Source organism: Oryctolagus cuniculus, chromosome 15 (genome assembly GCF_051225735.1).
Source record: "Oryctolagus cuniculus isolate XC-2025 breed Fujian yellow rabbit chromosome 15, ASM5122573v1, whole genome shotgun sequence".
Lineage (NCBI taxonomy): Eukaryota > Metazoa > Chordata > Mammalia > Lagomorpha > Leporidae > Oryctolagus > Oryctolagus cuniculus.
The window spans coordinates 55,423,219-55,449,893 of NC_142881.1; the positions used below are offsets into that span (position 1 = coordinate 55,423,219).

General features: G+C 39.7%; 1 protein-coding gene across 16 annotated transcripts in view; it reads right to left on the bottom strand.

Moving 5' to 3' along the window:
* JMJD1C (jumonji domain containing 1C) overlaps positions 1 to 26,675 on the bottom strand; it is a 340,730-nt gene that overhangs the window by 188,852 nt on the left and 125,203 nt on the right. For 3 of the 16 annotated variants that reach the window (XM_051823261.3, XM_051823260.3, XM_070057723.2), the window contains exon 2: positions 6,563 to 6,612. The exons of 10 other annotated variants lie outside the window; for them this stretch is intronic. In XM_051823261.3, the coding sequence (XP_051679221.1) occupies positions 6,563 to 6,612 (50 nt within the window). The remainder of the gene's footprint in view (positions 1 to 6,562; positions 6,613 to 26,675) is intronic. 3 more of the 16 variants (XM_070057726.2, XM_051823262.3, XM_070057717.2) reach the window with 1 other exon arrangement.

Genomic DNA, 26,675 nt, shown 5'->3' on the forward strand with positions numbered 1-26,675 from the left:
ACCTGGCTCCTGCCTTCGGATCAGCGTGATGCGCCGGCCGCAGCGCCCCAGCCGCGGCGGCCATTGGAGGGTGAACCAACGGCAAAGGAAGACCTTTCTCTCTGTCTCTCTCTCTTACTGTCCAAAAAAAAAAAAAAGGCAATATGAATAAAAGTGTTTCAGCACCATACTCCCAATAAAAGGACACATTAAAAAAAGTCTATTGCCTTCCCATAATTTCTCACTTCACTTATCATTTCTAGTTGGAGACATTTTGACTTTTAGAATGTCTTCTACATCATAAAGACTTAAAGCAAGTATTAGCAAATTTAAAAAAAATGAAAATCAAATCATGTATCTTTTCTGACCACAATGGAATAAAGCTGGAAATTAACAACTTAAGAATCTCTAGGCCAGCGTCGTGGCTCAATAGGCTAATCCTCCGCCTTGCGGCGCCAGCACACCAGGTTCTAGTCCCAATCGGGTCGCCAGATTCTGTCCCGGTTGCCCCTCTTCCAGGCCAGCTCTCTTCTGTGGCCCGGGAAGGCAGTGGAGGATGGCCCAAGTACTTGGGCCCTGCACCCCATGGGAGACCAGGATAAGTACCTGGCTCCTGCCTTCGGATCAGCGCGGTGCACTGGCCACAGCGTGCCAGCCGTGGCGGCCATTGGAGGGTGAACCAACGGCAAAGGAAGACCTTTTTCTCTGTCTCTCTCTCTCACTCTCCACTCTGCCTGTCAAAAAAAAAAAAAGCTGAAGATTCTCTAGAAAACATGAAAACATATGGAGACGAAAGAACATGCTCCTGAATGAACAGTGGGTCATAAAAGACATGAACAGGGAAACCAAAACATTCCTAGAAACCAATGAAGATGACAATGCAATGTATCAAAGCTTATGGGATCAGTAGAAGCATTAAAAGGGGAGTTTACAGCAATTAGTGCCTACATCAAGAAAATGGAAAGCCATCAAATAAATACACAATCAATGCATCTCAAGGACCTAGAAAAACAACAAACCAAACCCCAAATTAGTAGGAGGAAAGAAATAATTAAAATTAGAGAATACTGACATAAAAGACTAGTGAAGAGAAGAGCTGGTATTTTGAAAAAATAAATAAAATTGATACATCATTGGCCCAACCAAAGAAAGGGGGAGGGGGGAAGCTACAAATAGCTATACACCAACAAACTGGAAAATTTACAAGAAATGGAAAGATTCTTAAGACATACAATCTACCAAAACTGAATCACAAAAACACAGAAAATGTAAACAGACAAATAACCAAGATGGAGATCGAATCAGTAATAAACACTCTCCCACTGCAAAAATCTACCAGACTTTTTAAAGATGAACTAATCCCAATCCTTCTGAAACTATTCAAAACAACTGAGAGCGGGAATCTTCCCAAACATCTTCTATGAAGCCAGCATCAGCTTAATTCTCAAACCAGAAAAAACATGCAACATAGAAAGAGAACTATTTACCATTATCACTGATGAACATGGATACAAAAATCCTCAACAAAATATTAGCTAATCGAGGGGCCGGCGCTGTGGCGCAGTGGGTTAAAGCCCTGGCCTGAAGCACCAGCATCTCATATGGGCTCAGGTTCTAGTCCTGGCTGCCCCTCTTCCCATCCAACTCTCTGCTATGGCCTGGAAAAGTAGTAGAAGGCCCAAATCCTTGGGCCCCTGCACCCACATGGGAGACTCGGAAGAAGCTCCTGGCTTCTGATCTGTGCATCTCCAGCCCTTGCGGCCATCTGGGGAGTGAACCAGTGGATGGAAGACATCTCTCTCTCTCCTCTCTCTCTCTACCTCTACCTCTCTCTCCTCTCTCTCTCTCTCTCTCTACACCTCTCTATCTCTCTATCTCTACCTCTCACTGTAACAAATCTTTAAAAAAAGATATTAGCTAATCAAAACCAACAACACATCAGAAAGATCATTCACTCAAAGTGGAATTTATCCTTGGTATGCAGGGGTGGTTCAACATTCGCAAATCAATAAATGTGACACATCACATTAATAAACTTAAGAATAAAACTGTATGATTATCTCAATAGCTGCAGAGAAAGCATTTGATAAAATACAATATCCTTTCATGATCAAACTTTAAGCAAATTGGCTACAGAAGGAACATTCCTCAACATAATCAAGGCAATATACAACAAACCCGCAGTCAGCATCAATCATATTGAATGGGGAAAATTTGGAAGCATTTTCTCTAAGATCCAGAAACAGACAAGGATGCCCAACTTTCACAACTGCTATTCAATATGGTTCTGGAAATTTTAGCCAGAGCCATTAGGGAAAAAAAGAAATCAAAGGGATACAAAGTAGAAAGGACAAAGTCAAATTATCTCTGCTTGCAGATGACATGTTTCTATACATAGGGGAACCTAAAGACTCCGCTAGAGACTATTGGATTTCTTAAGAGTATTTGGTAAAGTTGCAGGATGTAAAATCAATACATGGGGCTGGTGCTATGGCGTAGTAGGGTAAGCCTCCACCTGCGGCGTCGGCATCCCAGATGGGTGCTGGTTTGTGTCCTGGCTGCTCCACTTCTGATACAGCTCTCTGCTGATGGGCTGGGAAAACAGTGGAAAATGACCCAAGTACTTGGGCTCCTACACCCGTGTGGGAGACCTAGAAGAAGCTCCTGGCCCCTGACTTTGGATCTGCTCAGCTCAGCTCTGGCCATTGTGGCCATTTTTGGGAGTTACCGAAAGAAAGGATGAACGCTTTCCTCTCTGTCTTTCCCTCTCTCTGTCTGTAGCTTTACTTCTCAAATAACCAAATCTTAAAAAAAAAAAAAAAAAAAATCAATAGCCTCTGTATACACAGACAATATCACAGCTGAGAAAAGAACTTGTAAGATCAGTCCCATTCACAACTATAAAAAAAAAAGTAAATATCTTGGAATAAATTTAACCAGGGAGTTAAAATTTGAAGGAGGTGTAAAATGTAAACTACAAAACATTAAAGAGAGAAAACAAATGAAGACCTGAAAAAATGAAAAAAATCTTCCATGTTCATGGATTGGAAGAATTAATACCACCAAAATGTCATACTACTAAAAGCAATTTATGGATTCAATACAATCCCAATCAAAATACCAGCAGTATTATTCTCAGATCTAGAAAAAAAGATGCTAAAATCTATATGGAAAACAGAAGACCCCGAACAGATAAAGCAATCTTAAACAACAAAAACAAAACTTGGAGGCATCTTAATACCAGATTTCAAGACATACTATATGGCAGTCATAATCAAAACAGCCTGGTACGGGCACAAAAATAGACATGTAAACCAAGAGAACAGACTAGAAGCCCCAGAAATCAATCCATGCAACTACAACCAAATAATCTTTGACAAAGGAGCTAAAATCAATCCCTGGAGAAATGACATCTTTTTAACAAATGGTGCTGGGAAAATTGGATCTCAACATCTAAAAGTATGAAAAAAGACCCTACCTTATACCTTACCAAAAAAATCAACTCACAGTGGATTAAGGATCTAAATCCACAACCTGATACCATCAAATTACAAGAGGAAAACATTGGGGAAACTCTGCAAGACATTGGTAACTACTAAGGGCATCTTCCAGTGCTTTTCCCAGGCTATTACCAGGGAACTGGATCGGAACTGAGCAGCAGGGACTTGAACCAGTGCCCATATGGGGTGCCAACACTGCAGGTGGCAGCTTTACCCACCACACCACAATGCCAGCCCCAATTTGTGTAATTTTAAATGTTCCAGTAGCCACGTTAAAAAATTTTTAAATATGCTTCATTTAAATCAAAATACAGCAGCCACACTTATCTGTCTTTTGTTTTCTGTGGTTTCAGTCACCTGAGTTACTATAATCTGAAAATATTAAATGGAAAATTTCAGAAATAAATTATACATAAATTTGAAATTAAATGCTATGCAGAGTAACAATATGAAGTCTTGCACTGTCTCACTCTGTTCTACAAAGGATGTGACTCATCCTTTCATCCAGCAATTGCAGGCTGTGTAGGCCACCCACCCATTTGTCACTTAGCAGCCATGCTGGTTATCAGATCAACCAATGTGGTACTGGAGTGTTTCTATATAGGATTCTAGAGCATCCATGGTTTCAGGCATCTACAAGAAATCTTGGAACATATCCATTGCAGGTAAGGGGAAAGAGGGGAACTTAAGTAATCTTATGTGTTCTGAGTCCCATCTAGTATATTTTTTATTTTACACACTACAGTTTTCACCTCTAGAATTTCAATTTGCCTTTAATTTTTAAACACTTCTTTTAGGTCTCAACTTGCATATGTGTGTGTGTGTGTGTCTGTGTGTATAAAAACTTGAGTTCTGCTGGGACACAGCTACTTGAAAACAGTTTGGCCCTTTTGAATCTTGTTTTTGAGGGTTTTGTTTGTTTTGTTTCAGGTGTGAGCACACAAATTTTAGTCTAAGACTAATTTTTCCAATCACAAATCCTTCTTAGTATTCTCTCAATGTCCTATCATGTTGAGGTAGTCACTCTATTAAGAGAACAGGAACTATTCTAAACTCTGGTGATCTTTGGAAATTTCCATTTTCTTACCCCACCTGAGAAGGTCAGTCCTTAGATCAGTGCCTAGAGGAAGCTCCCTCTGGAGATCTTTCTCTTTCTTGGTAGTTTGTTCTTCTCAGGTACTATATCCTAGGACTCTAGAGCCTTGGCCTCCCTATACTCCCAGCTTTATCTCCTCAATTTACATACTACTGGGCTCCATGTGATTTACTTCTTCCAAAAAGTAAGAGTCCTCGATATTTACCAGTTGCAACAGTTAAGTATCATTATGAAACAGTTCTTATAATCCTTATAAAATAAGTACTACCGTCATGTATTTAACAAGCTTTACAAAATATGGATGCACATTCTCTCATTTCCTTTCTAGCATATCAATTCTCAGTTCAATCTGATAAAGTAGAGGGTAAATTTTTTTTGCTGATCTGAGTTTATTTTTAAGATTTATTTATTTCAAAGGCAGAGTTACACAGAGAAGGAGAGATGGGGTGGGGAGAAAGAGAGAGAGAGAAAAACCAATCTTGTATTTGTTGGTTCACTCCCCAAAGGTTACCAATGGTCAGGGCTGGGCCAGGTTGAAGCCAGGAGCCGGGAATCCCACCTGGGTCTGCCAGGTGAGTGTAGGGGCCTCAAGGACTTGGTTCATCTGCTGCTGCTTTCTTAGGCATGTTATCATGGAGCTGGATCAGCAGTGGAACAGGCAGGACCTTGAATAGCTACCCATAAGGGATTCCAGCACTGCAGGCAGCAGTTTAATCTGCTGTGCCACAACATCTACCCTATTAAATATTTTATAGGGGCTGGCACTGTGATGCAGGTTAATCCTCTGCCTGTGGCACTGGCATCCCCTATGGACACTTGTTCTAGAACTGGCTGCTCCTCTTCCAATCCAGCTCTCTGCTATGGCCTGGGAAAGCAGTGGAAGAAGGCCCAAGCACTTGGGCTTCTGCACCCGTGTTTGAGACCTAGAAGAAGCTCCTGGCTTCAGATGGGCACAGCTCTGGACATTGTGGCCATTAAGGAAGTAAACCAGCAGATAGAAGTCCTTTCTGTCTCTCCCTCTCATTGTCTGTAATTCTACCTCTCAAATAAGTAAATCAAATCTTAAAAAAAATGTTTTATAGCTGAAAATTTTAAGACCCAGAAAGACTAAGAGATTTATCCAGCATTATAAACACATGGCCAGAACTCAAACCTGATGCTACTAATACCACATGTATCTCCAAAAGGAAATACTACCAACAATATCAATGAGAAACCAAAAAGCCAAAACTTAGCTCTTAATTATTTAAATGTAAATTCTAACCACAAATGAGAGGAGATATTCCTCTTGAAAGAATGAACTCTCGGGGTCGGTGCTGTGGCACAGTGGGTTAACACCCTGGCCTGAAACACCGGTATCCCATATGGGCACCAGTTCTAGTCCCAGTTGCTCCTCTTCTGATCCAGCTCTCTGCTACGGCCTGGGAAAGCAGTATAGATGGCCCAAGTCCTCGGGTCCCTGCACCCATGTGGGAGATCTGGAGGAAGCTGCTGGCTCCTGGCTTTGGATCAGCACAGCTCCAGAGTGAACCATTTGGGGAGTGAACCATCGGATGGAAGACTCTCTCTCTCTGCTGTAACTCTGATTTTCAAATAAATAAATAAATCTTTAAAAAAAAAAGTATGAACTCTCATAGTAAAAGTATCAATATTTGATTCTGCAGAGCCTGGCACACATTAGGAACTTAGTTATCAGCAGACTGAATAAATGAAGAGGATTAGTGAACAAAATAAGGGGGCTACAAGTTTTCTGCTTTCAGATTTTAAAAGGACATAAATAAGAGAAAGAAGGAAATATACATAAAAATGTTCAAAACCTTATACTATAAATCCTCTAAGAATATCAGAATAAACTAAATTTTATAAATAAAAAAAAAACAGGCCTCTCAACTACATAAATAGAGAATGAACTAAGAAGAAACAAGAATATTACATGAGAAAGATGATGTAATATTAACAGATGCAGAGAGAATAAAGAACTACTCACACCTCCTGCTTTGCATCCATCTTCTCCACCAAGGAGAATTGAGTAGAAAACTGGAAAAGGTAGAAGAAACATAGTTAAAAAGTAAATGAAGTTGAAATGAGGTAAGAAGACAGTAAGAGAACACCTAGCCATGTTTAAAAGTAGTTTTTGTCTAAAGATCTAAATAATCACCAGCCTGAATTAGATACGTATCTCCAATGTGTATAGAACATGGAAAAAAGAAATTTTCCAAATGAACTATTTTTCTAAGTGGAGAAAAAAATGTTTTACAGAAGAAAAAAATCAAAAAAGAAACAAACTCTGTCAAGTCCAAAACTTACTATTTGCAGGATGACTTGAAAGCATTAAAAAAAAGTTTTACCAAAAGCCATTTTATTTCACTACAAATGACACTAAACTTTTTTAATACCAATAAACTTCTTCTAAGATTTACTTACTTATTTTTTTGAACGACAGGGAGAGTCAGAGAAAAAGAAAATGAATCTTCCATCTGCTAGTTCACTCCACAGATAGCATCAACAGCCAAGGCTAGGCCAGGCCAAAGCCAGGAGCCAGGAACTCCATGCAGGTCTCCTACATTGCTGGCAGGGGTCCTGCATGTGGGCTGTCATCTGCTGCCTTCCCAGGTGAATTAGCAGCAAGCTAGATCAGCACACAGCAACTGAGAATGGAACCAGCACTCCAACATGGAAAGCTAGAGTTGTTAATCCACCATCCCCAAATGCCAGCCCCAATAAATTTTTTGGGGATTGGCTGGTATAATAAATATAAATGAACTATTTATAAATATAAAATACTATATATTTTACACAAACAATGTAGGAAAAAATCATGAAAATATTTTAAGAGTATAATGATAAAATACAAGTCCAGTAAAAATACAATATACATGGTACTCACTCACAGCTTGATAACCAATAATAACTAAGAATATTAACTAACAACTTTAGCAAAACTAATAGAATGTCTTCACACATAGCCCAAGGAACACTGTCCTTGTACTCTGCCAAAATAATCAAATGATACAAAAGTCAGATTGTGAAAACAGTGTAGTATGGGCTGGCATTGTGGCATAATGGATTAAATCATACCAGGTTCATCTGAATGAGGCTCCTGGCTCCTGGATTCACTGCAGCTATTTGGGGAGAGAACCAGCAAATGCAAGTTCTCTATCTCTCCCTCTCTCTCTTTCAAATAAATAAAACAAATCCAAAAAAAATTAAAGTGAAGAAAAATAATTCACATGTTGGATGACAAGTTGAGGGGTTCCAAGATTTTAATGGTTCAAAAAAGTGAGGAGAATCAACTAATACCACAATAACAGCAAAAGCAGTGGCAACTTACTTAGTAAAATAAAGAAATTTGAAGCTTAATCTAAAACCACAATTGCAGAAAGTTGACAAATACCCCAATTTAAAACAGCTAAGCTCCCAAAAGTTTAAATATTTTTGGCAGACTGTAGTACATTTAAACAGCAACTATCTCATAAACTCTCCTTGATTCTAGCCTAGCAATTGCCTCCTCTCCCATTTTGGAAAAAGAGAAGGTTCATTCCCTGCAGAAGGTTATCAGCAGTGTCTCTGGATCAGGAAACGTATTAATTGAGGGCATGGATTACTACAGAAATAGCAGGATTAAATGAAAGTGTACATAATGAAAGATGCCCAGGGCTGATGCCACACCCCACTCTCAGCCTCTTTCCCTTATAACTGTGAAAGCCAGGCAAAACACTGGTAATTTCTCTGATAAATCTAACCAACTTTAAACAAAAGACCTAAACTCACAGATATTAGATATCCCCTGAAAGGAAAATGCCTGATCTCCAAATAGGTAATGTTACACTCAGTACACCCCACCCACATGGTCAAAGCTCCTGCTGTGCTTTTGTTAAGTGTTATCCTATAAAACATGAAGTCAGAAAAAACTGTGAGATATTTCACATGAGAACATAAAACATACATACTAAAACACAGAGGAAAAAACACAAAACAAAGACTCTGAAGGGAGAAGAAAAAGCAATAATAACAATACTCACAATGATGTTATAGAAAAAAGACATACTCAAAAGACAGAAAAAGAATACTGACAGAAAATGACCATTTTGAGAAAACAGAGCTTTACGATATTAAACTAGAATAGCAGAAATGAAAACATCATAGAAAGTATAGAAAAAGAAGATGGAAATTTTCCCCAGAATCTAGAACAAAAATATAGGACATAAAATGATAAAAGAAAATAAAAGGTCAGAATGGTTCAGTATCCAAATACAGGCTTCAGATAAGAGGGAAAGAACACAGAAAAGGTAATCTTAGAAACAATTCAAGAAAACTGTTCAGAATTGAAACTCAAAAATTTCCAAAGTGAAAAGAATTTCCCTAAGAGAGGGAGGAGATGTGCAATTTGGGACATGCTCAATCGGACTTGCCCCAAATGGTGGAGATAGAATCGTGCCAGGAGATTCCAATACAATCCCATCAAGGTGGCATGTACCAATGCCATCTCACTAGTCCCAGTGATCAATTTCAGTTCACAATTGATCACACTGATAGGTCTAAGAGTCAAAGGGATCACATAAACAAGACTAGTGTCTGCTAATACTAGCTGATAAAATCAAAAAGAGAGAGAACGATCCAACATGGGAAGCAGGATACACAGCAGACTCGTAGAATGGTAGATATCCTAAACAGCACTCTGGCCTCAGAATCAGCCCTTAAGGCATTCGGATCCAGCTGAAGAGCCCATGAGAGTATTTTAGGCATGGAAAGCCAAGACACTCTCTGGCAAAAAAAAAAAAAAAAAAGAAAAAAGAAAAAAAAGAAAAAGAAAAGAAAACCCTAAATGAAAGATCTCTGCGAGTGAGATCCCAGTGGAAAGAACGGGGCTATCAAAGAAGGAGGTACCTTTCTCTGAAGAGAGGAGAGAACTTTCACTCTAACTATGACCTTGTCGGAATAAGATCAAAGTCAGTGAACTCAAAAGGCTTCCATAGCCTTGGCAACTCATGACTAGAGCCTAGGGAGATTACTGATGCCATAAACAAGAGTGTCAAATTGTTAAGTCAACAACAGGAATCACTGTGTACTTACTCCTCATGTAGGATCTCTGTCCTTAATGTGTTGTCCAATGTGAAGTAATGCTATAACGAGTACTCAAACAGTATTTTACACTTTATGTTCTGTGTGGGTGCAAACTGATGAAGTCTTTACTTAATATATACTAAACTGATCTTCTGTATATAAAGATAATTGAAAAGGAATCTTGATGTGAATGGAATGGGAGAGAGAGCGGGAGATGGGAGGGTTGCGGGTTGGAGGGAAGTTATGTAATCCATAAACTGTACTTTGGAAATTTGTATTTACTAAATAAAAGTTTAAAAAAAAAAGAAAAGAAATTCCCAAGAACTAAAGCACATATGATGAAAATCAACAAATGCCTAGGAACATCATTTTTAAATTCCTAAGCACAAACAGAAGAAAAGATTGCACAAGCTTCCTTCTTTTAAAAGCATGCATAGCTGGCCGGTGCCGCGGCTCACTAGGCTAATCCTCCGCCTTGTGGCGCCAGCACGCTTGGTTCTAGTCCTGGTCGGGGCGCTGCATTCTGTCCCGGTTGCCCCTCCTCCAGGCCAGCTCTCTGCTGTGGCCCGGGAGTGCAGTGGAGGATGGCCCAAGTACTTGGGCCCTGCACCCCATGGGAGACCAGGAGAAGCGCCTGGCTCCTGCCTTCGGATCAGTGCGGTGCAGTGCGCCGGCCATGGCAGCCATTGGAGGGTGAACCAACGGCAAAGGAAGACCTTTCTCTCTGTCTCTCTCTCTCACTGTCCACTCTGCCTGTCAAAAAAAAAAAAAAAAAAAAAAAAAGCATGCATAAGACTTTTTCAACACCAGAATCTGGAAGACACCAATTAATTCTTTCCAAATTTTTTCCAACCTTTAATCCAGAATTCTGTATCTAGTCAGGTTTTAGTCAAATTTCAAAGCAGAAAAAAAAAAACATCTTTTCAAATAAACTTACAAGCTATCAAAAAAGTTTACCTTTAAAAAGGACTACTGTTAGAACAAACTACATGAGGATACACTTCACCAATACAAGAGAATAAATCAAAACATGGATCTAGGAAAAGAATCCAACAAGAGGGAAGCAAAAAAAATTACCAGGGTCCAGTGCTGTGACACAGCAGGTAAAGCCACCACCTGCAGTGCTGGCATCCCAGATGGGCACTGGTTCAAGTCCCAGCTACTCCACTTTTGATCCGGTTCTCTGCTATAGCCTGGGAAAGCAGTTGAAAATAGCCAAGTCCTGGGGCCACTGCACTTGCGTAAGAGACCCAGAAGAAGCTCCAGGCTTCTAGCTTCGGAACGGCGTAGCTCCTGCCATTGCGGCCATCTGGTGAGTGAACCAGTGGAAGGAAGACATCTTTCTCTCCTTCTCTCTCTCTCTTTCTCCCTCCCTCCCTCCCTCCGTCTCTGCCTCTCTGTAACTCTGCCTTTGAAATAAATAAATCAATCTTGGGGAAAAAAAAAAAAGAAATTACAGGATGATGGTGAAAGAAGATCAGCAGAGGTCTAGAGAGCTAGTCCAGATATAAAAACCCAGGAAAAATATCAGAAAGACGACAAAATGTATACCTAATGTACATACCTGAATGCACTGAAAAGATACACAAAACTTGGGAGAATAGCTGATTAATTCAGTGACAAGAACATAGAAAGCTAAATAAAGGAGGAAATAAAAGGCTATTATTGACTCCAAGAAAAACAGAATTAAAAATCAACATATTTCAAGTATCTATCCCAAAGCAGTGTTTACATAGTCACAATTAGCTAAACATCAAGTATCCACATTACCAAAATTGTAAATAGCTTAAGTATGATGGAATGTAAGTTTAGTTTTTACATTTTTATCTAGTTTGATAATTCAGGAATTTAATTTTAAAATGTTTTAACGTTCTCCCCTCCAAAACTATTTAAATTTTACAAATTACTAAAGTTTAATAAAAATTATGATTACTACTGCAAAAGCAAGGTCATTAGGAACCACTTATAACTGAAGCCTTATTACACAGAAAAAAAAATTTCCACTAACAGAAAACTCTAGCAGGGATGTAATTATGTCTGGTCTGTTCAGTCACATAATCCTTGGCACATAGTAGGTAATAAAAATAAAAAATAATGAACTGTATTCCATGGAAATGTTAAAAGGTCTTACATTTCCACCCTAAATGCCTAAAAGTACCATGAAGTATCAGAGAAACCAATGATCAACAGACTCTAGGTATTTCTAATCTAAAATACTTAAACCAATCACAAGAAACAAGAAAGTCATGGCATTGAACAGTATATATATTTTTAATATTATTTATGTATTTGAAAGAGTTACACAGAGAAGGAGAGGCAGAGAAAGTGAGAGGTCTTCCATCCGCCGGTTCACTCCCCAAATGGCTGCAATGGCCAGAGCTGCGCCAATCTGAAGCCAGGAGCCAGGAGCTTCCTCTGGGTCTCCCACATGTGGGCAGGGGCCCAAGGACTTGGGCCATCTTCTGCTTTCCCAGGGCATAGCAGGGAGCTGGGTCAGAAGAGGAGCAGCTGGGACTTGAACTGGCGCCCATACGGGATGCTGGTACTGCAAACAGCGGCTTTACCCTCTACGCCACAACACTGGCCCCGAACAGTATATATTTTACAATGGCAAAAATTTAATCCCATGGACTTCATGGCTCATGGGCAGAGGAAATTACTCAGCTGGTGAAAGAACTGTTGAACAACAAAGCCCCCCACATAGAATTTTTTTTTTTTTTTACTTGAGAGTCAGAGCAGAGGAAGAGGAAGAGAGAGAGGGAGGGGGAGGGGAGGAAGAGGTGGAGAGGAGAGGGAGAGGAAGAGAGAGAGGGAGGGGGAGGGAGAGAGAGAGAGAGGAAGGGAGAGGGGGAAAGGGGGAGAGGGGGAGAGAGAGAAAAAGGTCTTCCATCCGATGGTTCACTCGCCAGTTGGCCGCAACGGCCGGGATTGCACTGATCTGAAGCCAGGAGCCAGGAGCCTCCTCCTGGTCTCCCATGTGGGTGCAGGGGCCCAAGCACTTGAGCCATCCTCCACTGCCCTCCCAGGTCACAGCAGAGAGCCGGATCAGAAGTGGGGCAGCCGGGACCAGAACTGGCGCCCATATGGGATGTTGGAGCTTCCGGCCAGGGCGCCAACCCCCTGCACCTCTTAAAACAATGTTTTTTGTGATTTCTAATTAGTGTAATATAAATTAGTATTGTTAAAGTAAAAAGAGGTAACAACAACAAAAAAATTTGTTACTGTTGGTAGAAGAAATGAATAGTAACTGAAGACACAAAAGAAAGGAGTATTATTTGTAAACTTCAGAATCACTGAGAATATCAAGGTGCCACAAAACAAACTGCAAAAATATTCCCTTTAAGGATCTGAAGACACAAAATTAGTTACTAACAGCCTAGAGTAGGAATGTATTTATTTCTAAGCAACTAATTTTTCCAAACTAATCCATTCCTTGAATTAGCAACTTCTTTTTATAATTTTTATTTATTCATGCAGAGACAGAGAACAATCTGTTATTTTCTGGTTTGCCACCCAAATGTCCGTAACTGCCAAGTCTGGACCAGGCCAAAGCCAGGAGCCTGAAACTCAATCTAGGTTGCCCATGAGAGCAGAAGGTCCCAAGTACCTGAGCTATCACCCGCTGCCTCCTGGAACATAAACTGACAAGAACCTGAATTGGAAATGAAGCCAGAACATGAACTCGGGCACTCTGACATGGGTTGAAGGTATTCCAAGAGGCAGCTTAACCACAGCACAACCATGCACATATTATTCATGTTTATATACTTTTCTTCCATCCACTGGTTCACTCCACCAAGTGCCCCAACAGCCAGGGCTGAGCCAGGCTAAAAGCCAGGAAGCAGGAGCTTCATCCAGGTCTCCCACATGGATGTAGGGGCCCAGATATGTGGGTCATCTTCCAATGCTTTTCCCAGGGCATTAGCAGTGAGCTGGATCAGAAGTAGAGTAGCCAGAACATTAACCAGTGCCCATATGGGATGCCAGCATTGTAGGCAGCAGTTTTACCCCACTACAAACATGACACAGGTTGCCAGGAGCCAGGAGCTCCATGCTGGGTCTCCCACTTGGGCGCAGAGGCCCAAGCATTTGTGTCATCTGCTGCTGCTTTCCCAGGCCATTATTAAGGAGCTGGATCAGAAGTGGAACAGCCAGAACTCAAACCAGTGCCTCGATGGGATGCAGGCTGCAGCTTTACCTGCTATGCCATGGCACTGGTCCTACCTTTTTTAAGTTTATTTACTTCTATTTATAGGAAAGGCAGAACCAGAAATGGTCCAGGCCAAATCGAGGAGCCAGGAACACCATTTAGGTCTCCCACATGAATGGTAGAGATCCAAACACTTGAAGCATTTGCTGCCTACTACAGTGTACAGGAAGCTGGATGGAAAGGAGAGGCAAGACTTGATCCCAGGCACTCTCGATATAGGATGCAGGCATTGTAGGCAGTAGCCTAACAGGCTGTATCACAACATCCATGTCAAAGTTCACTAAATATTATTTTTATATTGTTATGATACTTTGCCTATTTTGGTTTCCACAGTACTCACTCCAAAATACACTGACTACACCATATAATGTCTTTCCAGGCCCAAGAATATCAGAGTCCGAGAGGATAAAGCAAGCCATGTCTTCCAATATCAAAGAGTTCCACTTCAGATCTGAAGATAGTCAACTCTCAGCCAGACAGGCTAAATAAATAGCTCAATCACCAGATTAAAATCCATTAGGGAAGGGTTGGCACAATGCCACAGCAGGTAAAGCCTCCTCCTGTGGTGCCAGCATCCTATGTGGACAACAGTTCTAGTCCAGGCTGCTCCCTTTCCTATCTAGCTCCCTGCCAATGTATGCCTGGAAATGCAGCAGAGGATGGCTCAAATAATTGGGTCCCTGTGCCCATGTGGGAGACCTAAAAGAAGTCCTGCCTCCTGGCTGTGGTCTGGCCCAGCTCCAGCCATTGCAGCCATCTGGGGAGTGAACCAGTGGATGGAAGATCTCACTCTAACTCTGCCCTTCAAATGAATAAATAAATCTTTCCAAAAAAAAAAAAAAAAAAAAAAAAAAACCAAACAAACCCATAGGAAAAAACGAGGAAATGTTGTTATTAACTCTATGTCCTATTTATAGAAGTTATTTCTGGTATTAAAATTGTTTAAATTTAAGGGAGGTCATTGTTTTGGACTAAGCTCCTAAACTAGAAATCATCCTCTCATATTCACTAAATTTTTATTCTGTCACTTCCTGAAGTCTTGTATAAAGCAAATAATAAAAACATATTAAAGTAATGCTGACTCCCAGATTTCTATTTCCAGACATAATTCTCAACCAAATTTCATTTTTTCATTCATAATTATACAATTTCACGTAATGGTGTTATCATCTCCAACAACATACAAAACACGGGCCAGCGCTGCGGCTCACTAGGCTAATCCTCCGCCTTGCAGCGCCGGCACACCGGGTTCTAGTCCCAGTTGGGACGCCGGATTCTGTTCTGGTTGCCCTCTTTCAGGCCAGCTCTCTGCTGTGGCCAGGGAGTGCAGTGGAGGATGGCCCAAGTCCTTGGGCCCTACACCCCATGGGAGACCAGTAGAAGTACCTGGCTCCTGCCATTGGATCAGCGCGGTGCGCCGGCCACAGCGTGCCGGCCGTGGCGGCTATTGGAGGGTGAACCAATGGCAAAGGAAGACCTTTATCTCTGTCTCTCTCTCTCTCACTGTCCACTCTGTCAAAAACAAACAAAAAACAAAACACATTATCCTTCCCCCAAAGAGCTCCCTTTCTTACATTCCTTAAGTATTACAAAGAATCTTTCCACTATTCTTGATGCAATCCCTGTCTTCACACTCAGACCATACTTCACATTTCTCATTACTGTCCCAGCCTTTAATGGTCAATATCCTCACTGAGCTCCTAACTGCCTCATGAGATATGCTAAAACAGTACAGACTGAGAACCAGATATGGTTACACTACTTGACAATTCTGTGGTCTTAGGAAAACTAACTTTTCTGTGCTTCACTTTCTTATCAGTGAAAAAGAAAGCATAACGATACCTACATGCACAGGTTGTTTTGGAAAGGATTATATGATTTTGTATGTGTAAAGTATTCAGTGTCTCAAATATAAGCAGCTCTAGATAAGCCCACATTTAAAAAAAAGGGGGGGGGGGTTCTTATTTATTTCAAAGGTAGAGTTTCAGAGGAGGAGACAGAGAAATCTTCCAACAGCCAGTTCATTCCCTAGATGGTTGCATGGCTAGGGCTTGGCCAGATCAAAGCCAGGAGCTTCATCCAGGACTCTCGCATGAGTGGCAGGGGCCCAAGCATTTGGGCCATCTTTTGCAGCTTTCCCAGACAAATAAGCAGGAAGCTGGATTGAAGTGGAGCAGCCAGGACTCAAACCAGCGGCAGCACCCATATGGGATGCCAGCATCACAGGTGGCAGGTTAACCTGCTATACCACAACACTAGCCTCAACCTCCATTATTTTTCTCCAGCTTATCTGCTACAGCCAGACTAATTTTCTTAGACTACATACTATCTCCTTCTTCATCTCACTTTATTAATGTAAAAACATATCTTCTGCATAGAGATTAAACTCCTAAGTCTTGCATTTATCACTTTCATTTTCAAGTCCTGGGGTCAATATATCATGGCCCACAAGTCAATCACTTATTTTTGCTACAAAAATTTTACTCAAACATTGTCACATTCTTTCATTTATATATTATCAATGGATGCTTTCTCATTTCAATATTAAAACTAACCAAATGTGATAAGGCCTGAAAAGCATAAACTGTTTGCTATTTGGTCTTGTGCAGAGAATGTTTTCCGGTTCTAACCTAACTCAAGGGATTATCCGTACTACTTCATATATTCAGCATATCTAAAATGGAACTCATCTTTATTTGGATACTTGCTCTTTTCAATTTCCCTATTTTTTTAAGTACAATCTTTTTTGCCATGTTTTCCTATTTTTAATAATAGTCAAACATTTCTTAAGGCTTTATTACGTGCCATACATTGCACTGAAAAGTGGGTTAACAGGTGTAACAAAAACAAAAATCAAGTCCCTGTTTTCATGAATTCTTATTTATTTATTTATTTTGGAGGGCCAACAGACCAAAAATAAGCACACATGTCAGTTGTTGATAGTAATATTAAATGACATACAAGTGTCTAAGATGTAAGAAGAGTAAGATGCCATTTTAGATATGATGGAGTTTCTAATGAGGTAAAAGTCACAGTCTTGAATTAGAGAGTTGCAGAGATGCTTTGCAAAAACACAATCCTGAGAGAATTAAGAGTGGATGTCTACTTTAATGTAGATTCTACTTGCCTCATTGTATTCTAAATTCTGCTGTCAAGAACTTACATCAAGAATACTTGAAGGACCCCTACAAAGGGAGTAAACTAAAATCAATATAATTTTATAATTAGGAATAAAGGGGCCAGCATTGTGACACAGACTAGAAGTCACTGCTTGCAATGCTGGCATCCTATATGAGCACTGGCTCAAGTCCAGGTTGTTCTACCTCCAATTCAGGTCCCTGTTAATGCATCTGGAAAGGCAGCAGAAGATGGTCCACGAGCATGGGCCCCTGCCACACATGGGAGAGACCCAGAGAGAGTTCCAGGTTCCTGACTTTGGATTTGATCAGCCCTGGCTATTGTGACCATTTGAGGAGTAACCCTGCCAATCAATAGAAGATCTATTTCATCCCCGTCCCTCCCCACCCCACACCCCCACATTAACTCTGTTTTCAAATAAACAAATAAATAAATCTTTTTAATGCTATTTTAAAAAAATTTATCAAGTATAACCAAATCACTGTAAAGCAGTTGTCTCAGATTCTTCATGACTTTCAAAATGCAAGCACTCTGCCCAGAAGATGAGTGTTGATTTCAGTATTTATTTATATATATACAAGAAGACTATAAATATTAGAAAATCGGTCCATCAGAATATATTTTTAAAAAAATATTCCATCACACACACAGAAAAAATTATGTTAGATGAATTCACAAACACACTGATTTCCAAACAAGGCCTTTAGAGTGAACTGAGGGGCCAAGCATTGTGATGCTACAGCTTAAACTGACATTGGAGACATAGGCATCCAATGTTCCAAGTCCTGGCTGCTCTGCATCATATCCAGTTACCTGCTAATGCTGTTGAGAAAGCAGCTGAAGATGGTCCAAGTGCTTGAGCCCCTGCCACCCAAATGGGAAACCTGGATGGAGTTCTTGACTCCTGGCTTCAGGCCTAACCCTGGCCATTGTGGCCATTTGAGGAGTAAAACAGCAGACAGAAAATGACTCTGTGTCTAACTCATTCAAACAAATAAATAAATCTTTAAAATAAAAAAGTGAATAGAATTACGTATTTCTCCAGCTTGTGAGCTGTTGAATATAATACCCTGTCTTAAGATATGACTCCAGGGGCCAGTGCTGTGGTGTAGTGAGTAAGGCCACCGGCTGCAGTGCCAGCATCCCATATGGATGCCACTTTGAGTCCCAGCTGCTCCACTTCTGATCTAACTCTCTGCTATGGCCTGAGAAAGCAGTAGAAGATGGCCCAATTCCTTGGGTCCCTGCACCCATGTGGGAGATCCAGAAGAAGCTCCCGACTCCTGGGTTTGGATCGGCGCAGCTCCAGCCTTTGTGGCCAATTGGGGAGTGAACCAGAGGATGAAGACCTCCCTCTCTGCCTCTCCTTCTCTCTCTGTGTAATCTTTCAAATAAATAAATAAATCTTAAAAAAAAAAAAAAGAGACAACTCCACTCCAAAAATGGCTTTGAAAACAACTAAATACATAAGTGGATTCTGGAGAGCCAAAGAATGATTACATTAGCTTATTAGGAGATTTTTCAGAAAGTTAGCCAAACCTTTAGCAGAAAAATGCCCAGGAAAGCTTCACCAGAGAGAGTCCTTCACCACTCAATGCACCCACTCATTCTTCTCATCAAACAAGGGTAAGTTTTTGAGAGACTAGATGGGAAATGATTAGGCATCTACCTTAGAGTTCTGATTTGGCTCCTTCTGACTTCTGTTTCCAATCTTAAAAAAATTTTTTTAAAAAGGCACCAATTTCTCTTCAATGATACAGTTAAATTCTCAGGACTCTCAGTTTTTCAGGACTAAATGACTGGAATCATCACTTATAAAAGTATCCTGGACTTGATGAAGCTTATGTTGAGAAATAAAGTTTATATTTTAATTTTTTCGTTAATTTTTAAAGTCTTCTCATATAAGAACATATGCAACTGGTTTACACTCATAAGAACTGATACCAGCTATTGGCTTGGTTCATTTGGATTCAGTAAAACTGTATCATAGGTATTTGATTTTTAGTTATGGTTTAGCACAATTATTCGTGGAACTTCTGATACTGAGGCATGTCTTTAAAACAAATATCTTTTCTTTTTTTTTTTTTTTTTATTTTTTATTTTTTTTTTATTTTTTTTTGCCTATTTTTTTTAAACTTTTATTTAATGCATATAATTTTCCAAAGTACGACTTATGGATTACAATGGCTTCCCCCCCATACCATCCCTCCCACCCACAACCCTCCCCTTTCCCACTCCCTCTCCCCTTCCATTCACATCATGATTCATTTTCGATTATCTTAATATACAGAAGATCAGCTTAGTATACATCCAGTATGGATTTCAACAGTTTGCTCCCACACAGAAACATAAAGTGAAAAATAATAGATGATTTTTTTAAATGATGATGAAATCAGAGCAGACCTATTGTCATGTTTAATCCCAGTGAGAGTCAAGTTGGGAATTGATAAGTTCTTTTTTTTTTTTTTTCTTTTTCTTTTTTTTTTTTTTTTACAGAGGATCAGTTTAGTATGCATTAAGTAAGGATTTCAACAGTTTGCACCCCCATAGAAACACAAAGTGAAATATATTGTTTGAGTACTCGTTATAGCATTAAATCTCAATGTACAGCACATTAAGGATAGAGATCCTACATGAGGAGTAAGTGCACAGTGACTCCTGTTGTTGACTTTACCAATTGACACTCCTGTCTATGGCATCAGTAATCTCCCTATGCTCCAGTCATGAGTTTCCAAGGCTATGGAAGCCCTCTGAGTTCTCCGACTCTTATCTTGTTTAGACAAGGTCATAGTCAAAGTGGAGGTTCTCTCCTCCCTTCAGAGAAAGGTACCTCCTTCTTTGATGACCTGTTCTTTCCACTGGGATCTCACTCGCAGAGATCTTTTGCCAGAGTGTCTTGGCTTTCCATGCCTGAAATACTCTCATGAGCTTTTCAGCCAGCTCCGAATGCCTTTAGGGCTGATTCTGAGGCCAGAGTGCTATTTAGTACATCTGCCATTCTATGAGTCTGCTGAGTATCTCACTTCCCATGTTGGATCACTCTCCCCTTTATTTACTCCATCGGTTAGCGTTAGCAGGTACTAGACTTGTCTATGTGTTCCCTTTGACTCCCAGTCCCTTCACCATGACCAACTGTGAACTGAAGCTGATCACCTGGAACAGTGAGATGGCATTGGTACATGCCACCTCGATGGGATTGAATTGGAATCCCCTGGTATGCTTCCAACTCCACCACTTGGGGCAAGTCAGCCTGAGCATGTCCCAAATTATACATCTCTTCCCTCTCCCATTCCCACCACCATGTTCAACAGGGATCACATTTCAGTTAATTTTCAACACTTAAGAATAACTGTGCATCAATTACAGATCTAAACCAGTCATATTAAGTAGAACAGATAAAAAAAACTACTAAGAGGGATAATGTATTAAGTTGTTCATTAACAGTCAGGGCTATGCTGATCAAGCCACCATTTCCCATAGTGTCCACCTCACTCCAACAAGTTTCCCTCTTGGTGTTCAGTCAGTCGTCACCGATCAGGGAGAACATATGGTATTTGTCCCTTTGGGACTGGCTTATTTCACTCAGCATGATGACAAATATCTTTTCTTTTTTTAAGGTTGATATATACATGTCTACCAACACTTAAATTGTAATCCTTCGGGAAAAGTAATTCCATATATAAATTTAAGACAAACAAAATGATTACAAAATTGTCAAATAAAACTGTGTAAAATAATGTTCCTCAGACTTTCCTTAAAATCTTTCTTTCCCTATCTAACACAATGAAATGCAACTGCAATGTCCTATGGAAAAACAGCACCTGCAGGAAAAGATCCAGTCTGGCAATCATTGGTACTAACAATTCATCACTTAGTTCTCAAACATTAAGCCAGTCCTTCCTTCCCTTCCTGTATACTCAGTCGATGAAACTGAAGAAAACAGAGCATACAGTGTTCTTTCTGAACTCCCACCACTACACAGCTGACTCATTAGATCATCTAAAAAATACTGTCCTTTAGAGAACGGGCTTTAACGTGGATTCAAGCAAAGCCTTACTGCTACTCAGAAGCTGAAGGGTAACTGCTCTGTAGTATATTTAACCCTGTTTTTCAAAAATCTATTTTAAAAGGAGCTTACAATGAAAGAATAACAAAAAAGTAGAAGCCTACAGTAACATTTAAATTATACAAGAAAAATATAACTAAGGAAGAAAATAACATACATCAAACCTTAATAACAATTTCATAGTTAAGAATATTTTAAACAAAGTATTATTCAATCAAAATTTTCTCAGGTTTTCATAAATACAAAAATTTAATAATTAAACTGTAATCCATGGTTTGGGAAGAAAATCTACTTCATGTTACCAGTCTTTACAATTTGTTCTTAATATTTTAGAAAACTTTTGATATTATGAAAAAGTGTTTAAACATTTCTTTGGTATATGCTTAAACCATTAAATTTTGTCAAATAAATAACAAGGGGAAAACTGTCTAGTTGGCTGATCATGCTGTGCTGGCAATTTCTCAAACATCTGCTAAAGGTCAGATTTCCATTGCATGGAATCAATCAATAGAACTACACAATTCTCCTAACACTCTAAGAACCTAAACAAAGAACACCATTTTACCTAAGTAATGAAACATAACTTGGCTTTGTAATGAATTGTAGCATTCTACTAAGTCTCTTATCATAGAATTCACACAAAGTATGCTTATACAATTCCATTTGAAATTTAACCTAAAATTATGTTTATTATGCTCACTAAATATGTATATAAAACTCTACCTCACATTTGATAAAAACCATATAATTTGGTTTTTAACTTCACACATGAAAAATGTTACGTGTCTACATGAAATTTTAAGGCTGGGTACTATTTTTCTGCAAGTCCGAAAATAGTAAAAGTAGGAAAGTCACTTAAATTCACTGAGAGAGATTCATTTTGGAAATAAATCACATTCACACTGAGTTTCTAAGAAGCTACACTGTTAAAACAAAATCTATCATAAGAACATTCAGATTTTTCTGTGATCAAAAATAACTGATGTCACCTACTTTGTAAAAAGTTTTTCCCAAAATCAGCTTAAAAGAATTATTTGTTTTACAACTCAGGTTTAAATGAGTAACTGAAAACAACTGGAAAGGTAGTTGGGGGAACGGGGGAATCTTCTATTCATTGGTTTACACCCAAAATGGTTGTAATGGCCAGGCCAAAGCCAGAAGCCTGGTACTTCACCTGGGTCTCCCACATGGGTGCAGGAGCCCAAATGCTTAAGTACCTAGATGGGAAGTAGACCATCTGGGATTCCACCTAGTGCTCATATGGGATGCTGGCATTAAAGGTGGTACTATAACTTGCTATGACACCTTATTGGGTCTTTTTTAAGCCCAGAGATATTATAGTTAAATTTGAAAATTAAATACCTTTCCCTTCAAAGTACCACCACTGTGGTTAAATATTACAACTACTTGAAGTTTTTGTATTATAGTTATAAAACTGATAATTATGGTTATAGAAAATTAGGATAAACTTTTGAATATGCCTCTTTATATAAACCTGACCAATTATAAATTAAAGCTTTTAAATCCTGGATTAAAACACTTTGCTAAACAGCCCTCAGAAAAACAGTGTGCAAAATCTGAGTGGTTAAGTGACTATCTGGAGCTTTTTATTTTTTTATTTTTATTTTTTTTGACAGGCAGAGTGGACAGTGAGAGAGAGAGACAGAGAGAAAGGTCTTCCTTTTGCTGTTGGTTCATGCTCCAATGGCCACCGCAGCCAGCGCACTGTAGCCGGCGCACCACACTGATCCGAAGCCAGGAGCCAGGTGCTTCTCCTGGTCTCCCATGGAGATGCAGTGCCCAAGAACCTGGCCCATCCTCCACTGCACTCCCGGGGCATAGCAGAGAGCTGGCCTGGAAGAGGGGCAACCAGGACAGAATCCGGCACCCCGACCAGGACTAGAACCGAGTGTGCCGGCACTGCAGGCGAAGGATTAGCCTATTGAGCCTTGGCACCGGCCCATCTGAAGCTTTTTTTTTTTAAAGCACTTTTATGAACATAGAAATCTTGTTGCTCATTTAAAAGTACATTAAGGAGGCCGGCGCCGCAGCTCACTAGGCTAATCCTCCGCCTTGCAGCGCCAGCACACCGGGTTCTAGTCCTGGTCGGGGTGCCGGATACTGTCCCGGTTGCCCCTCTTCCAGGCCAGCTCTCTCTGCTGTGGCCAGGGAGTACAGTGGAGGATGGCCCAAGTGCTTGGGCCCTGCACCCCATGGGAGACCAGGAGAAGCACCTGGCTCCTAGCTTCGGATCAGCATGATACGCCAGCCGCAGCGGCTATTGGAGGGTGAACCAATGGCAAAGGAAGACCTTTCTCTCTGTCTCTCTCTCACACTGTCCACTCTGCCTGTTAAAAAAAAAAAAAAAAAAAAAAAAGTACATTAAGGGGCATAAAGCCACCGCCTGCAGTGCCAGCATCCCATATGGGCGCCAGTTCAAGTCCCAGCTACTCCAGTTCTGATCCAGCTTCCTGCTAATGCTCCTGGAAAAGCAGCGGAAGATGGCCCAAGTGCTTGGGACCCAGCATCCTTATGAAAGACCTGGAAGAAGCTCCTGATTCCTGGCTTCCATCTGGCCCAGCCCCTGCCATTAGTGCCATTTGTGAAGTGAATCAGGGGATGGAAGATTCTCTCTCTCTGCCTCTGCCTCTCTGTAATTCTGCCTTTCAAATAAATAAATAAATCTTAAAACACATGAAAAGATAAACTGCTGACTGAAGGTATGTATAAAGCACATTCTAATCGTACACAATATAGAGTTCTCAAAACTCAATCATAAAAAATGAGCAAAAGTAGATATCTGAACAAAGACATGAAAGGCAGATACATATGATGATGCTCAATATAATTAATCATAAAGAAAAGCATGAATTTAAATCCTAATGAGATACCACTACTCACCTGTAAGAATGTCTAAAACTAAGATGGTTAGCTATGCCAAATGTTGGTGAGGATGTGGAACAACTCTCATATAATGCTGGTGGGAAAGCAAAATTAGAAGCAGTTTGAAAAATAATGGCATTTTCTCACAAAGCTAAACAAACTACCTTATGACCTAGCCATTCCAATATTAGGCAAATTCCAAGAGAAATTAAATCATATTCATATCAGTTTTATTTTTAACAGCAGAAAAATGGAAACAATGTAGCTGTCTACCAACAGATGAACACATATGTAATAATGATATATGATAATCCATACAGCGTACTAATACTCAGCTAAAAAAGGAATGAACTATTGATGTATGTGGTAATATACTTGTACCTCAAAATAACTTGTGTTAAGTCAAAGAAGCCAGGACAAAAAAAAAAAAAAAAAAAAAAAAGAGCATATACTATAAGATTACATAAAATTCTAGGAAAAAATGCCAACTGATCTCTAGTGAAAGAAAGCAGATTAGTTTTCACTTGAGGATGATGAGAATAACAGATTATAAAGGAAAGTATGGATTTACGATACTGGCTTAATTTTACTGATGGTTTAATGTGTCTACACATCATATAAATATGTGCAATGTGCTACATGTCAGCTGTATGTAATCTTCAAAAAGTTTGTGGAAATGCACATTATGAAAAAATATGAATATATTCAGTATCTTTGCATCAAAATACATTTGTCTTTTAATTATATTTTTCCATGAACTTTTTGAAGTACCTTTATTTCTCAATGAAGCCATTAAAAAACACGAACCAAAAATTTTCCTTATGAAATTGATCACTTTTCATAAAAATCAATGTTTTTATTAATGATTTATCTTATATTCAAGTAGGTATTTTTCATCACTTGATGACAAAATATTAACAGGAAAATGGACTTAATTAAAGAAGCATGAAGGGCTGGTGCTGTGGTATAGTGGGCTAAGCCTCCACCTATGGAGCTGGAATACCAAACAGGCGCTGGTTCAAATTTCGGCTGCTCTTCCTATGTAGCTCTCTGCTAAGACCTGGGAAAGCAGTGGAAGATGGCCCAAATGCTTGGGCCCCTGTGCCCACATGGAAGAGCCGAAGAAGCTCGTGGCTCCTGACTTCGGATTGGCTCAGCTCTGGCCACTGTGGCCATCTGGGGAGTTAACCAGCAGGTGGAAGACCTTTCTCTCTCTGTCTCTCCCTCTCTCTGTCTGTAACTCTCTCAAATAAATTAAATAAAATCTTAAAGAAGTATGAAGAAAACATACTTGGGAATATGTTATCTCTGAAGAAAACAGGCAGTGTAAGAGAAAACAGTTGCTTTAATGCATATTCACACTGACAAAAAATAACAAAAACTAGCATTTGAGGGAATTGAAATCCTAACAGACAATATCAGAAAGAGGAAATACTAAAATACAAACACAAATACCCCTTCAAACTCAAGTAAACCATGTGTCATGGCTTTAATATGGTTTTAACATATTCCCAAGGGTTCGTGTGTTAAAATTTAATAACCACTGTGAAATATTAAGAGGGTGGAAACTTCATTCAAGTATGATGTTTAGAGTTAGGCTCTTCAGGAAGTAATTACAATCAGATAAGGTCATCATGCTGTAGTCCTCATGACTGAATAGTGATTTTTTTTCCTTTGTCATAAACATGTAATAATACACTTATTTATGGGATACAGCATATAATACATTTAATTTATAATGATCAAATCAGGATAATTAGCATTTCCATCTCCTTGTGATCTCATTATGTTTAGAGCCTCTGGGCACCTCTCTTTTAATTTTTCATAATATGTGTAATACACTGCTGTACAACTATTGCTTTCCTGTTATGTTCTACTATTCTACAATATAAGAGCATCAAATCTAGTGGCTTAATAAAAAGAAGGGAGAGAGATTAGAAAAACAAACATACACATTCTCATTTGCCACATGATTCCCTCAGCCACAAGACCAGCGCAAAATAGGAATCCTGAACTTGGACCACATTGCTCTGCCAAAATAAACACCTTTTCTTTATAAATTAGAGTATTTCATTATAGTAACAAAAAACTCACTGATACTCTAACAGAATCACAATGAATACTATCAGAAAAGCTCTTCTGATTTTTTTAAGCAATCTAGGCTACAATGTAACAGTTTTGTTACAATTTTGTACTCTCAAACTCAACATCTCCAGAGTGATTTTCCTAAATCATCACTATACTAATTACTGATCTCCAATCAATCTTTGATGCTTCTACATTTCCAATCAAGCTAAATTACTTAGATTAGCATCCAAGACTATCCATAAAATCACTGATTATATCTTTACAACAAGACAACCCCTTGACCAACTTTCCATTTATACCAAGTCATTTATTTTACTCTTAAAAACGGGCATTTCTCACTCTTACTTCTACACCAGGATCTCATATACCTTATGCCTAACACACTCTAGCCATACAGTTCCCCATGCCAACAGAATATCCTTCCTATGCTAATTAAAAATCTCACAATCTGCCTGGCGCCATGGCTCAATAGGCTAATCCTCCGCCTTGCGGCGCCGGCACACCGGGTTCTAGTCCCAGTCGGGGTGCCGGATTCTGTCCAGATTGCCCCTCTTCCAGGCCAGTTCTCTGCTATGGCCCGGGAGTGCAGTGGAGGATGGCCCAAGTGCTTGGGCCCTGCACCCACATGGGAGACCAGGAGAAGCACCTGGC